The sequence below is a fragment of the Tenrec ecaudatus genome, chromosome 1 (assembly GCF_050624435.1).
Source record: "Tenrec ecaudatus isolate mTenEca1 chromosome 1, mTenEca1.hap1, whole genome shotgun sequence".
Lineage (NCBI taxonomy): Eukaryota > Metazoa > Chordata > Mammalia > Afrosoricida > Tenrecidae > Tenrec > Tenrec ecaudatus.
The window spans coordinates 14,003,537-14,018,940 of record NC_134530.1 but is presented as its reverse complement, the minus strand read 5'-3'; the positions used below and the strand labels follow the sequence as shown (position 1 = coordinate 14,018,940).

At 42.8% G+C, this 15,404-nt stretch overlaps 1 protein-coding gene across 1 annotated transcript in view; it reads left to right on the top strand.

Moving 5' to 3' along the window:
- Positions 1 to 5,617: 5,617 nt before the first annotated feature.
- The window catches only part of LOC142443800 (olfactory receptor 7C1-like), a 17,203-nt gene continuing 7,416 nt past the window's right edge, over positions 5,618 to 15,404 (top strand). The window contains exons 1-2 of the mRNA XM_075545059.1: positions 5,618 to 6,533; positions 12,818 to 12,923. Of these exons, the coding sequence (XP_075401174.1) occupies positions 5,618 to 6,533; positions 12,818 to 12,923 (1,022 nt within the window). The remainder of the gene's footprint in view (positions 6,534 to 12,817; positions 12,924 to 15,404) is intronic.

Below are 15,404 nucleotides of genomic sequence, written 5' to 3'. Positions count from 1 at the left end.
ACTGAAAAGGTTATCAGGACTGTTTTTTTTTTTTGGGGGGGGGGGGGTTGAGTGTGGTCAAGACCATTTTCGACAATTAAAACTCAGTGTGCTTTTTCTAAAAGTTGTGTGAGCCCCCAATAATTTTTTTAAGTCAATGTGCTGTGGACTTATAGTAGCTTGGGAAATGTACTCACTTGTGGTTTTCATAGACAAAGGCACTCTATCTCAAATATTTGGGAAATGTTCACTGGGGACTACAATAAACAATGGAGATCTGCACAAAGGGAAAAGAGCACCAGGAAGAAGGACCCAGGAGATGGGATACGTTTATCTGGCGTTCAGATGTTCCCAGGAGAAGAACTCAGTAGAAAAGAAGTTCCTTTTTATTTGGATTCCCTTACTCATGGGAACCAATGCCCAGAAAAAATAGAGTAACAATAGAACAAATAATTTAATGAGCATTTCTGAGACGTCAGCCTCTGGAGCCTCAGAAATGGTAAATATGTCCCCACTCCTCTCACTTAAAGTGTAACTATCCCTAGAAGGTGGCAGAGCCCCTCTGTGTTTTTTCAGATGCCCAAGGCCACCACTTGCTTGGCCCGTTATAGGAGCTGAGTTGCACCTGCAAGACAGTGAGCAGAAAGGACCCAGGCACAAGAAACACAGACGATGCCATCTGAACATCTGCAATGGGGTCAGGTATGGTGGCAGGCAGGGCTCACGGAAGACATGCACCAAAGTAAAATAGGGATGACAAGATGGTGACAATCCATTCACTTGAAGATTCCACCCAGTCATGCAACCTCTCTGCTTACCTCTCTTCTAGAAAAGAAGACTGAGGATTCTTCTCCCTCATTGGAAATCAACCTTCTCTTAAACTCAGCATCTTTCAAGATTAAAAAAAAAAAAACATTTTTTACCTAGACACATAAGCTGGGGTTTTGTTTTCTGTACCTATTTTAAGTGCTCCATTCTCCCCTATTTATAAAATCGTACTCAGTGTCTTATCCAAGAATTGTGTGTGAAGTGTTGTGCAGTTAGCCATTAGAAGTCCATTCGTACACCATTTGGCATTGTTTCTGTGCCTCAATTTCTACTTGATAAGTGAGGATAATAGTAGTATCAACTTCACAGGGTTATTTTAGGAATAAAATTAAAGGAGGTGATGACTGCATGGATCTCTTTTTCCCAGTAAGTACCTCTATATGTTAATTATTATAATTACTATAGCACATTTTCATCTGCTGAATTAAAACAATAGTGACAATGATGAAATAGGCCAGTGCAAATACAAACAGCACAGTGCTTGGTATATGGTGGCCCTCGATGCAGTTGCGATGTTATCACACTTACTGACTACTTATAGCTTTCTAGTTTGTACTTGATAACTTTTGGTTTTTTACTCATATTTGAAATGGTCCTGTCCTGATTTCTGAATACTGTACCATTACAAATGAGCACTACGGTTTCAACATACTAGTTCTGGATAGATTGCCTTACTAAAGGCTCACTCACTGCCATCGAGTTGATTTTGACTCCTAGGGCTCCTCTAGGACTGAACAGAACTGCCCTTTGGGATTTCTGAGACTGTAAATTTTTATGGGAACAGATTCAAACTTCCAATTTTGCCATTAACAGCCCCACAGGTAACCCACTGTGTCACCAAGGTTCATATACACATGTGTACATTTTTATTGAAATCATTTTGAGCATTAGGTTAAGGTAAAAAATTTTACATATGTACCTTTTAAAATCAGAGAAGAGAAATTATTTCGCCTTTATAATTTGGAGAAATTAGATGTGTTTGAAAAAATACTTAAAATAATAAGAAAATCTTAAGAACTAATATGATACAAGATAAATACAGAAAAATCAGGAGAGTTCTGTTATCATAGCAATAGATGGAAAATCATGTGAGAGAATCTCTATTTTAATGGCATTATCCTAATATAATATTATAAAGACATTAACATGTTCCATATTTTTAAAACTACTGAATAATTTGCCCAAATAGGACTCCAGCTTTAAGAAGAAAATTGTCATTGAAATGGGAACATAGAACATAATAAAGATGTCAATTCTTTCCAATTATTTGATAAGTTTAATGAGATCATCAATAAAATCCTAGTACAACATGAGCACATGAATTCAAAGATCATCTGAAAGATTAAGTTGACTCCAGAGAGAAATTGATGAAGTATAGATTATTAGGTAATTTTCTCATTCAACATTTAAATACTGAAAGGAATTAGATAAAGAAGTGTAAGAAAGGATTTTAAAACCTGCCACCTGGGATGGATGGACATTATAACATCTATGATTACTTATAAAAATGTGATGAAGAAACAAGATAATTCTTTAAAACTGCTAAGGACATTTATCTAAAAGAACCATACAGTATTATTTATCATAAAGGAAACGTGGAAAGAATGTATTGTTGCGAGGTGCCTTCCAGTGAGTTCCAACTCATAAACAACCCAGAAACAACAGAAGGAAACTGCCTGCTCCTGTGTCGTCCTCACAATTCTTGTTAGGTTTGAACCCACGGCTGCAGCCAGGTACCAATCAAGCTCACAAAAGAAGGTCTTCCTCTCTTTGCTGCCTTTTACTTTACCAAGCATGATGTTCTTTTCCAGGGCCTGATCTCTCCTTATAAACGTGCCCAAATTACACAAGATGAAGTCTTGTTGATTCTAGCTGTACTTCTTCCAAGACCGATTTTGTTGTTGTTGTTCTTTTGGCAGTCCATAGTACTGTAAATCTTCATTACTAGCACCATAATTAAAATGCATCAACTCTTCTTCAGCCTTCCTTATTCAATGTCCAAATTCACATGCATTTGAGGCAATTGAAAATATCATGGCTTGGGTTAAGGCTTGAAGTTAAGCCTCCCAGTGATATCAACAACTTAGAGTGGTCTTGTACAATAGATTTGCCTAACAGAATGCATTGTTTGATGTTTGACTGCTGCTTCCATTGGCTTTGATTGTGGATCCAAGTGAAATGAAATCCTTGGCCACTTCAATGGTTTCTTCTTTTATTGTAATGTTGCTTAATGGTTCAAGTGTTAGGATTTTTGTTTTCTTTTACATTGAACTGTAGTCCATATTAAAGGCTTCAGTCCTTGATCTTTATAAGCAAGTGTTTCAAGTCTTCCTCACTTTCAGCAAGCACGGTTGTGTCATCTGCATTTCTCAGGTAGTTAGTGACCTTTCCTCCAATCCTGATGCCATCTTCTTCTTCATGTAGTTCTGCTTCTGGAATTATTTTCTCAGCATACAGATTGAGTTGAATGCATATGGTAAGAGGACAGAACCCTGATGCACTCTTTTGCCAGTTTTAAACCATAAGTAGTCCCTTGTTCTGTTTACACAACTGCCTCTTGATCTACGCACAGGTTCTGCCCAATGGAAGTGTCTGGAATTCCCATTCTTCCCCATGCTAGCCATAGCTTGCTATGGTTCACACAATGTAATGTCTTAGCATTGTCAGTAAAACACAGGTAAATATCTTTCTGGTATTCTCTGTTTTGAGCCAAGATCCATCTGACATCAGCCACGGTATTCTTTGTTCCACATCCTCTTTTGAATCTGGCTTATATTTCTTGCGGCTTCCTGTCGATGTACTGCTGCAACCATTTTTGAACAATCTACAGCACTATTTTACTTGTATATGATAGTAATGCTATTGTTAGGTAATTTTCACATTCTGTTAGATTACCTTTCTGTGGAATATGTAAAAATATGAATTCCTTCCTGTCTTTCAAATGTCCTAGTATAGGTAAGTGAGAGCTTCCAGTGCTTCATCAGATTGTTTAACAAATAAATGTTCAATAGTCAAACGTTATTGTCATTCCTGGAGTCTCATTTCTGTTGAGTGCTGCTTGTATTTCTTCCTTTGGTACCTTTGGTCCTTGGTTTTATACTAACCTCTTTAAATGGTTGAATGTCAACTAGTTCGTTTTGATACAGGAACTCCATGTGTTCTTTCTACTTTCTTTTGATGCTTCCTGCATCATTCAGTATTTTTCCCAGAGAATCTTTCAATATTACAATTGGAGACTTGAATTTTTGTTAAGTTCTTGCAGCTTAATATATGCTGAGTGTGTGCTTCCTTTTTGGTTTTCTAACTCCAATTCTTGCCATTTTTCATTATAATACTTTGTCTTCTTCAGTTGCCCTCTGAAAGGTTGACTCTTGTGATGTTCACTTTGATAGTTTCTTTCTCTCCTGTTTCATAAATGGCCTTTTGTTTCTTCATGTCTGATGTTCCCGATGTCATCCTACAGCTCATCAGGTCTTCAGTGATTAGTGTTCACTGAGTCAAATTTACTCTTGAAATATCAAAATTCAAAAAAATAAAAATAAATTTAAAAAAAGAAATATCAAAATTCAGGTAGAATATATTCAAAATCATATTTGAGCTGTTAGAAATGTATTTTCATTTTCTTCAACTTCAAATTGAACTTGCATGTGAGCAATTGATGATTTCTTCTACAACAAACCTCTGGTCTTGTTTTGGTTCTTAATATTGAACTTCTCCATTATCTTGTCCCACAGATGTAGTCAATTTGATTTCTGCGAATCCTATCTGGAGAAATCCATGTGTATATTAACTGTTTATGTTGTTGAAATGGTATTTTCAATTAAGAAGTCATTGGTCTTTCAAAATTCTATCATGCAATATACAGCTTCATTTCTATCACCAAGGTCATGTTTCCTAATAATCATTCCTTCCTTTCCCACCCTAGTCACCAATAATTATTAGTGCATCTTGATTGTATGCTTAATCAATTGCATACTAAAGAAGTTAGTCACTTCAGTGACCGGTGCATAAGTTTTAATGTAAGAGAGAATTTAAGTATCCCAAAGTGGACAATAGTTAATATGTCATATCCACTCGGTGGAGTATTTTTAACTTTTATTAGTATTCAAGGATGGTGGAAAGTGTGTAAAAGGTGGAAAGTTTGTATTTGTACTCTCTGTTCAGTAACTCCATGATTTTACTTGTAGATCAAAATTATAATAGAAAGAACATATATAAATAATGATTAGTAATTCATCACATGGATTATTAATTTTTAATAGTAGGGTCAGTGAAAGCGCCAACAGATCTAGCATGTAGAAATGACACAAATGCTGGAAGATGGAAGAAAGGACTTTCCAACCAGTGGACACACCCACTTCCAGTTAGAGAACTGCGCATGATGTGGTCTGTGAGAGCAGCCAGAGGGCTGTGGAAGGGATGATTGGCTTGAGTGTGGGGAAGCACTAGGCAGTTGTCCTCACACTAGAGTGTGTGTCAGCGGCCCCTGGAGGGTTCGTTAGAATATGAGTTGCTGGCCCCGTGCCCAGTGATTTTTGATTCGGTACAGCTGCATTGGGGCTCAAGAAAAAACATTTTAAACAAATTCCCAGGTGACGGAAATATGTGGGCCCTGGGACCACAATTTGAGAACTGCTGAGCTAGAAGCACGTTTTCCTGATCGTGTTTGTATCTACAATGTGCCAGCAAAGAGATCCAGTTAGTTAAAATAAATGACTTCATGAGTTGCTTGCATTCAATTGAGGATAATCATTGCCTATTTGAAGCTAATCCAATCCCCACTCTTATTTTGAGGGAACCCAGAAACCCCATGGAAACAAGAAACCAAACAGGAATTGAAAACTTTCTCCTTCTGGGATTTGCAGAGGAAGTAGGTCTGAAACCTTTCCTCCTTGCCTTGTTCCTGTCCATGTACCTGATCACCTTCACTGGAAATCTACTTATTATCCTGGCCATCATCTCAGACTCCCACCTCCATACTCCAATGTACTTCTTCCTCTCCAATCTATCCTTCGCGGACATCTGTTTCACCTCCACCACCATGCCAAAGATGCTGTTGAACATGCAGACACAGAACAAAATTATCACCTATTCGGGCTGCCTCACGCAAATATTTTTTTTCATTGTTTTTGGATGCCTGGACAATTTACTCCTTACCTCAATGGCCTATGACAGATTTGTGGCCATTTGTCATCCCCTACACTACGCGGTCATCATGAATCCCCAGCTCTGCAGACTACTAACTCTGGGGTCATGGTGCCTCAGTGTCATGGGTTCCCTGCTGGAAACCTTGACCATTTTGAGACTTTCCTTCTGCGCACGCATGGAAATCCCCCACTTCTTTTGTGACCTTCCTGAAGTCCTGAAACTCTCTTGTTCTAACACCCTCATCAATAACATAGTAGTGTACTTTGTGACTGGTGTCCTGGCTGTTTTTCCTCTCTCTGGGATCCTCTTCTCTTATTCTCAGATTGTCTCTTCCATACTGAGCATGTCAGCCCCTGGGGGCAAGTATAAAGCCTTCTCCACCTGTGGGTCTCATCTTACAGTTGTCTTCTTGTTCTATGGCACAGGCCTTGGCGTCTACCTCACCTCTGCAGCCACAGCATCATCTCAGACTAGTCTGATAGCCTCCGTGATGTACACCATGGTCACACCCATGCTGAACCCTTTCATCTACAGCCTGAGGAATAGGGATATAAAGAGGGCCCTGGCAAAACTCCTCGGTAGGACATCTACTTCTCAGTGATTGTGGGGCTTTCATGAGTAGCCACAGCTCACAACGTTGTTGTTAGGTGCTGTCAAGTTGGCTTTCTGACTCATAGCAACCCTATGTTTAACAAGAAGCACTGCCAGGTCCTGTGCCATCGTCAGAAGGCCATTACTGCAACCACTGCATCAACCCATCTTTTGGGAGTCTTCCTCTTCTTTGCTGACCCTCTGCCCTATTAAACATGATCTACTTTTCCAGAGACTGATCTCTCCTGATAACATGTCGAAAGTCCATACGACAAAGTCTCGACATAATTCCTTCTAAGGAGCATTCTACAATATGTATGTTTGTCTTTGGCCTGCTTGATGCAACATTTGATTTTGTCTGATTTTATATATTTAAAATGTTCCCTCAACTCTTCCTTTGGAGTCTTTCTTGACCTCTCTACTTTTCATAGAGTGATATACTGAGTCTTCTCCCTACTGAAACTCTGTGTTTATAAAACTTGGCCTTTTCTTAGTTAACTAATGTAGATTTTAAAATGAAGAAGTAAGTCTTAGGACACAATAAAGAAAGAGAGTAACAATTATTGGTATTTTGAGTGTGTACTTATTTTGGAAATGACAGCCTGAAAATTCACTTACAGAGAGTCTTTCTAAATATGTGAATGAAATCATTTACATTATTTCTCCCTTTTCATCTGGGCCACTTTTCTAGCACACCAACTTTCATGATTTATTTTTCTACTCAAAAAAAATATTTCATTGTTTGGTGACATTAAGCCAGCTCCAACTCGATGTACAATAGAACAAAATATTACCATGCTCTAGTCCACCCTCACAATCATTGTTATGTTTGATCCTAGCAGTACAGCTGCTGTGTCACTCTATGTTGTAAAGGGTCTCCCTCTTTTGTGATGATCCGCTCCACATTCTGTTTCTTAATGGATGTTTGTAGCTGTGTTTAATTTTGCCCCATCAGCAAGTGGAGGTCCTGAAACCTTTCCTCCATCTACATCATTAAGGTCAGCTCTACTTTGATTAAGCAGCTCTTTTGTAGCCCTGTTTTGAATGCTCTCCAACCTGAAGAGCTCATCTTCTGGCCCTGTTCCAGACAATGGTCCACTGCTATTCATAAGGTTTTCAATGGCTAACTCTTCAAAAGCAGATCATCTCCTTCCTTCTTCCTACTCTGTTCTTAGCCATGACGTTCCCATAAAACCTGCTCACCATAGATGTTCCTGACTGCATTTGAAATATGGTGGCATAACAAGAACAATATGGATTTATTAGATGTCAGGGACATAGTTTATCCATCATTCCACTCCCCGTGTTTAGCCGGAAATTATTCTCACTTAATATTTGTTGAATGAAATGAATAGAGATGAGCAGATGATTAAAAACAAAGTGAAATCTGAACCACAAAATTCTAGTCATTGAATTAATAAAAGCCTTTGAGCTAGAAAAAAGTTCAATTTCACCAAATAATCATAGTGTTTCATACACATTAGCACCGCTTGGTCATTTTATATACCAAACCAAAATGAAATTCACAGCAATCATGTTAATTCTGACCCATGTTGACTCTATAGGACAGGGTAGAACTGCCACTGTGAGTTCCTGAGACTGTAACTCTTTATGGGAGTAGAAAGCTTTGTCTTTCTCCCTCAGAGATGGCTGATGACTTCTCCATGCTGACCCTGCAGCTGGCAGGCCAAGGCATAACCACTCCACCATGACACCATCTCATTTCATGTGACTACTATAATTTTCCATTAATTACAGTAGAAGTAAGAGCTTCTAGAAACTAGGCAACTAGTGAAAGGTCATATGAGTAGTGCAGAGACTGATTTCAATCCCAAAGCTGTCTAGTGTTGTTTCTACTCTTCTCAAATGTAATATTAAAATAGAAAAACCTCAAAGAAAACAGGAGTCCTTCTAATATGAAACCCCCACTTTATAAAATTGGTCCCAATAAAGAAATGTTCTCTTGAGCCTGCAGCCTTAAAAACACATCAATTCCAAGAGTAAGAACTCTCCATAGCAGATTTTCCTTTCCATGGACAGATCACCTTCTACGGGCAGTTCAAACGAGATGGTGCTTTATTGCTTCGCACCACTCCTGGTAGTTTCTGGTTTGTCTGTTTGTTTGTTTGTTTCTAACAACCCCCATGGAAGAAATGGTTGGAGAGGAGGACAATAAAGCTTCTTTTAGAAGGTGGCATTGGAAGACTGCTGGACCAAACCCTAAACAGCAGCAGCACAGCTGTGCTCACAGCACGCTCTCGACTTTTCAGCTGGACGCCACAGTTCCTTGCAGTGCCAGCCCTGAACTCGGAGGATGCTCATGGGTGATGATGGGGTTTACCATGGAAGAAAACAGATTATAATTTAGGCAAAACAATGCTCAGGTCACAGTTCAATGGGGACAGTTTCTTCTCTGTTGTGCCCATCAGCAGGCCTTCTCTGGCTTTCCATCTCCTGCCCTGGCCTCTGTCCCGCTGGTGCACTGTGACAAAGCTCTTTTGAAGCTGCTAACACAGGCATCAAGGGCATGCCACTCCACTGCAAGCCTTAAGCTGAGGGTGCTCAGCTCTAGCTCCCCAGGTAAGTGTGTGAAGGAATAACGCCCACACCACAACCAGCCTCCTACCTCAAAGCCCTCAGCTTTGCTTGCTTTGTGGACTAAGAGGTCCACCTCTCTGGTTCACGCTCTGGATCTTAGTGCTGCTGCGACTCTGCCACTCCTCTGGTGTCACATCTATCTCCTGCGCCAAATAGCTTCACTCTGCAGGGATCGGAGGGTCTAAAGGACACACGTTCCTGGCGCTTCTTTTTTGATGGTAGTGAGATCTCCTCGTCCTGCTTCTGAGATGGCTCGTTTCATGGCCAACAGGAGGGTAATCACAATGAACTCTGTTCACATCCGCTCCCAGCTGACTCATATTATAGATATGATTATCCATAATTTTATCCAGTATATTTCCCTCACTTTTTATCCAGTCCCATTAGGTAAAAAAGATCACTTGGAGTAACAAAGGCCATGGCTGGAAGACACACTAAATAATTCACTGCATGGCAGGTGGTCAAATGACTGCTGAGAAGCCAGCCTGCCCTGTGGGCTCAGCAACTCAGTGACATGGAAGGGGGACCCAGGACATAGAATGGGGACCTCAGGAACATGGAGAAGAGGCACTAGGACATAGCAAGGGGTCTTAACAACTCGACCACTGAGGGTAGTTTTCTGGGACCTACCTGCTACCTGCTTCAGGCAGAAAGGACAGGGGGTGGGGGCAGCCTGTCACTATTGGCTACTCTGCCCATTTGATTCTAGGGAAGAGTGCACTTTGATTCACATTAGCCACGTGTCCACCTCCCACCCATGCCAAAGAAGATAAAGTATACATTTCTCCAATCTCTGAGTACATGATGGAAGCAGAGATACTTGGGGGCATGACACACAGGACACCACAGGTGAGTTCAGCCTGCAAGTTAAATCCATTATCTGGGGATAGACTGTGTAACCCTGGTCCACCTGCCCCCTCACTCCACCTAGTGGTAAATATTAAGTAATGCCACTTACAGAGGAGGCATGATGAAATCATAGCCAATGATCGCACGTTAGCTTGGGGTCTCCCATCTCTTTCAGACATGTTGCAGCACAGTTGCAGCTCATGACACACTTGAGCTCACAAAGATGACCCATCACTGATGTCAGATTCTTGGGTGTTGTCTGGTTGGGTAAGATGGCGGTTGTCCCTGAACCTGTGATTGATAAGATCAAAGCTCCCCCCATGCCCCACTCAAGTAAATGAGCTACAAACCTTCCTGGGAATGTATTGGAAGGGCAGCCTGCATTATCCATGTAGCCCAAACGTTATGCCTTTGTCCCAACTAGTGAAGGAAGGAGTGCTATGGGATTGGTCTCTTTAGTAGATCAGGCCTTCAGTGCCACTGATGTGGCAGTATAGTCAATACAGACCTTAGGGACTATATGTGGGATAAACTGAGATGTCTGCTTGCTCTGGATGGCTGATAGCCCTTAGGGAGAATAACCCCTGACCTACTTCTGTTGACCTCCAAGGGCATAGTCATCTGCCACGTGTAGCAAGAAACTAAGTTTGGCATCTATTGGAGGGAGACAACTTGGGAGAAATCCTTCTGTTTCCCACGATTGCCACAGGGCAGGAGAGAATCAGATGTCGCCCGCTAGCTGGAAGGGGATGGCTAAGGACTGTGGCAATGGCAACAAGGATTGTGTATTCCCCTGGGTTGTGGTCTGAAACGTGGAAGGGAGCAGAGACCAGGAACAGCCTCATGGAACAATAACTCTGAGCCCCAGGGATGCAGAGAAGCATTGAGTGCTGAGCTACGCCAGAACCCTGGAGCAGTAGCACACACTGCGGAGGAGGCAGTCAAGCTACAAAGCACAGAGCCACCCAGGCAGGAAATACCCCAATGAGATACCAGGTCCATACCTGAGGAGGCCTGGTCCACAGATGGCTCAGCCTGAGGCAACCTTCCCGGGTGGATGACAGTGGCTATTCAGGCAGGTACAACTGGCATGTGAGTCTTTGATATAAGTTTCTTTCTTATACATCTATGAGTGTTGTCGGTCTTGTTTTTCTAGAAAACCCAGCCTAACACGCCTCCTTGTTCCCCTTTCAAACTTATTCTCCTAAATCATCCTCCTTCTCTCTGATTGTCTTCATTCTGTACCCTTGCACATGCCACGTGCTAGTCCGGGTTGACTAGAGAAACAAATCCACAGACATTCGTGTGTGCAATAGAGTTTTATATTCAAGAATAAACATCCTGGCCCAGTCCAGATCAAGTCCATAAGTTTGATATTGGCCCATAAATCTATTATTAGCCAATAAGTCCAATCTTAGTCCATGAATTCTTCTACAGACTCATACAGCACATGCAACGATGCCAAAGGCAGGAAGATCACAGGCCAGTGGGTGAAAAGTCTTATGGATGCATCTCAGCACTGGTGTGGCTCTCCACGTGACTCCTCCAGCTCCAGGGTTCTGGCTGCCGTCAACATAGCTCCATGTGGCTTGTCCACAGAAATGCCTCGCAGGAAGAGGGTGTGTCCTGCCTCCCAGGAGGAAGACAGGAGTTCCCACAATCCTTAGGAAAAGGCCATGCCCACACAGAGTCCTCATTGGCTAAGACCTGATTGATGGGCTAGACTCCACCCCTTCACTCAAACTGACAGGAGATGAGGTAACTGTCACATGCTATAATGTGTTCTTGGCCTTCTTGGGAAGCCTATGCTTCGGGGTTGTCTTTTGTTGTGGGACTGATTGGTGGTGCAGTCCCTGGCTGCAAATCTCCAATGCGCAAGCCCAATGGACAATGCAGAAGACTGGCAGTAAGGTTGTAAGGGTCATCTCAGGGGCATTGATATGACACATAGGGACACTCGCGTTCATGCTCTGAAATGACTGCTTCAGCTAAGCAGGCACGCCACATGTGTGCTTGGACCCACCTGGGTAATACCCGTCCCCTACAAGTAGCCAAGACACTGCATTGCACAACCAGAGGCATTGTGGGTGTTTCCCTTCTTAGATAGCATGGACCTAACATTGAGTTTATGAAAAATAGAAAGTCCCCCTACAAGATGGACTGACATGGTGGCTCCAACAATAGGCTCCAACAGAAGAACAATGATGAGGATGGCCCAGGACCGGGCCCTGGGTGGTCTGTTGCACACAGGGATGAGCTGAGTTGGAACCGAATCAACTGCACCCAACAGAAGTGAGTTTGGAATAGGTCAGTATTCTGATGGGAATGGTTTCAAAATCCCATCTTACTCAATCTTTCCTGTCCAGCCAGCCACCCTGGAAGCAGCACAGCATCTGCCCTAATCTATAAACTTCCGATGCAAATCAAATGATGTCTGGCCGATTGGTCTCAGATCAACTTTTCAGTCTTAGTACCTATATATAGGGAGTCTCTCCCTGTCTTGGGGTTGAGTGCCAACACTTAGTGAGTGTGTCTTCTGGAGACAGTGAAAGGGCCCAACTCTACTTGTGGAAACTAATCTTATACAATAAATTTGCTCACAAAGGCCTTTCATCAAAGGGTAAAAGTTTCTTTTGTCCATTTCAGCCCATCTCTGTGTGGATTATTGAGTCTCAGATGAATAGAGTCCTAGAATTATCTTTTTCCACTTACACTTTAAAGCATCAGAGAGTTCTCAACAGATATTAGGGTTGATTTGAAGGCCTCTAGCCTCACTCCCAGACCTCTATGGCCCAACTTAAGTGCAAGTGTGGTGCATCTTCAGAGCATCCTGGTGTGATGCTGACCGAGCTCTTGGATGCTGTGGCTGTTAGTAGCAGAGGTCAGAGTCACAGAGCTTGGGGAGAAGCTGGAGCAGGTGCTCCTGACAGGTGAGTCTGAAAGGGGAGTTTTGGGCTGGATGGGGCAGGATTCAGGGGTCTAAGTGTTCTACAGGTCAGGCTGGGTATCTACAGTGGGTGTGCATGGGTCACTAGTTTTCCTCAGGAACCCCTACTGAAGGGAATGTTCAGGAGGCTGAGAGTGGAATGCTCAGTGGGCATGGAGTTCTGTGTCTAAGAAATTCCACACCGTAGGGGAAGCTTGACAGGGAAGACAACGTGTGGGCCCACATCCAGAAATGACACCTGGGTTGGGGTTGGACACTTACTATTTGACTAGATTACAGTAGAACCAGGGGAGCACAGGCTTTCAGGACAGAGATTACATCTCTTCCCTATCACATCCTATGCGTCCCTTCCATTTATTGTTGTGTGGTGAATGCCTGGTGGTGGTACAGGCCACACACTATATCCCTATGGTCACCATGAGATTTCTGCCCAGCTCAGTCACCCAGTCATTGAGTAGTGTGGCTATGGGAGCCAGAGCCAAGTGGCAAGGGAGGGGTGGAGCCACAGCTCCTAAGGAAGGGTGGATTTTCTCAGAGGGAGAGCAATAGGACCTGAGGCCCAGGGTCCCAGAAGATCCCGAGGGCGTGATGAGTGAATCTCATTACAAGCTCTCAGGACTGGGATGTGGGTGGTTCTACCAGAAAAGAAGACTCCCAATTTCCAACCATGGTCAATAGAACCAGGTGCTTAGCATAAGAAGAGGCTTCTTGCCAAAGACTTCGGCCAGAGTATTGCCTCCTCCTCCTCTTTTCCTCCTCCTCCTTTTTTACTGCTTATTCTTATCTGATTTTCAAAAGTCAGCAAACCAGTTTACTTCAGGAAGCCTTCAGGCACCCTCCTTCCTCCTTCCTTCTTTCTCTCCCTGTCTTCAGAGCATCCATTCAAGGTGTCCATTGAAATAGCCATAGAATAAAAAGCTCAGTCACTCAAACTTTATGAATGGCAAAATAAAAATTTTTTTTTTAAGTTTAAGGGATTCCGCCATTGTCTTTTGTCTGGTGAAGTATGGTTTTGTAGATGTCAACCCCTCTGCATTGTCTAGCAAGTTTCCAGATTCTCTGTAATTAAGCCATGTGAAAAATGTGCTTTTATAAGTAGTACGCTTTGTTAAATCCCTACAGCCCATTGCCCGAACCTGGCTTGCCTTGTTCATGCATAAACTCTTTCCTATAATTTTATCAAAGGCTCCATTTTGGTTTTTGACAAAATATCTTCCAGAGAGACACCTTTATTCAGCCCTGAACACACAAAGACCAAACAAAGACAACCATCTGGAGGAGGGAGGCCCTCAGCACGAGGCCAACGTGGGGTGAAATATAAATAAAGGAAAACAAATCACAATAAAATAATGATGAGTGACATCGGTGACACAGGCAGGAGGCAGAAGCAAGGGAAAGCCCACCATTGGGATGCACACACAGGTGAAATTTAACAGCGAGGGAATATCACGTACAGACATGACCTCCTCTGGCTTCAGTGGGGAGAAGGAGACTAGACGGCCACCCAGCCTTTTACCACTATTAAGGGTTCTTACCCAGGAATGGCCAAGCTGTTAGGTTTCTCTCTCCGGCCTAAATCTCAGCCTCGGTCCTTGGCTCCGCGCGAGAAAGATTTCACGCTGAAGCTGGGCTCGTGATCCAAGTGAATTTAATGAAAGTTCAAAGAAGCATCAGGTTTTACGCGGCACCCATAGGATTCCTTTGACCATGCGGCCTGGCAGAGACTGCTCCGGGACACGCAAGGATGTCTCCCCTCCCAAGAAGAGGACCAGGACCACCCAAGCAAGACAAGGCAAGCCAAGACAAAACCCTCTCGGTCCCTGCCTTTTTCAAGGGTTCCGGGGGAGGCGTGGTGAGCGACCCCAGGTCGATCCCATTGGCTGAATTGCAATCACCTGGCCCAGGTGAGCTGCTCCAGGTGTAATGCCCATCTGGGCCCACCCGCGGGAAAATCCAGCTTTTGTCCTTTGCTGGCTCTCCTGGGCATGCGTAAATGGACTTCCCAATTCCCTAGGCTAAGCTACCTAACAAAGCCAATTTGCTAACTTCCAGTCAGAGGAGGAAATTGATGTTTATTAGAAGGTGACACCAGTAAGGAGGCTGACAGCAGCACAAGTTTCTGTCTTAGTGGTGTCCTGTTTGAGATCAGAATATAGAGAGTGTGGGCCCTTTACTCTGGAATTTTCACTTTGGGGAGTCACGCACAGGTGTTTTCATTCACTTAGGTTTCAGGGAAACCATGTGAAACAATTGTTGACTATAAACAAGCAAACAGAATAATGAAATTCTTTATATCTTAGGCCCATCTCCAGATGTCTCTGATGAGTCACTAGATAAGAGAGTCCAGCTATTTAATCCCCAATAGTCAAGTAATAAGAGAGGACTCTCGGAGTTGCCTGGCCCTTTCAGGTGACGTCTGCACCCAATCTGTTTGTCTTTGAGGAGTGTAGTGAGTTGTACAAAT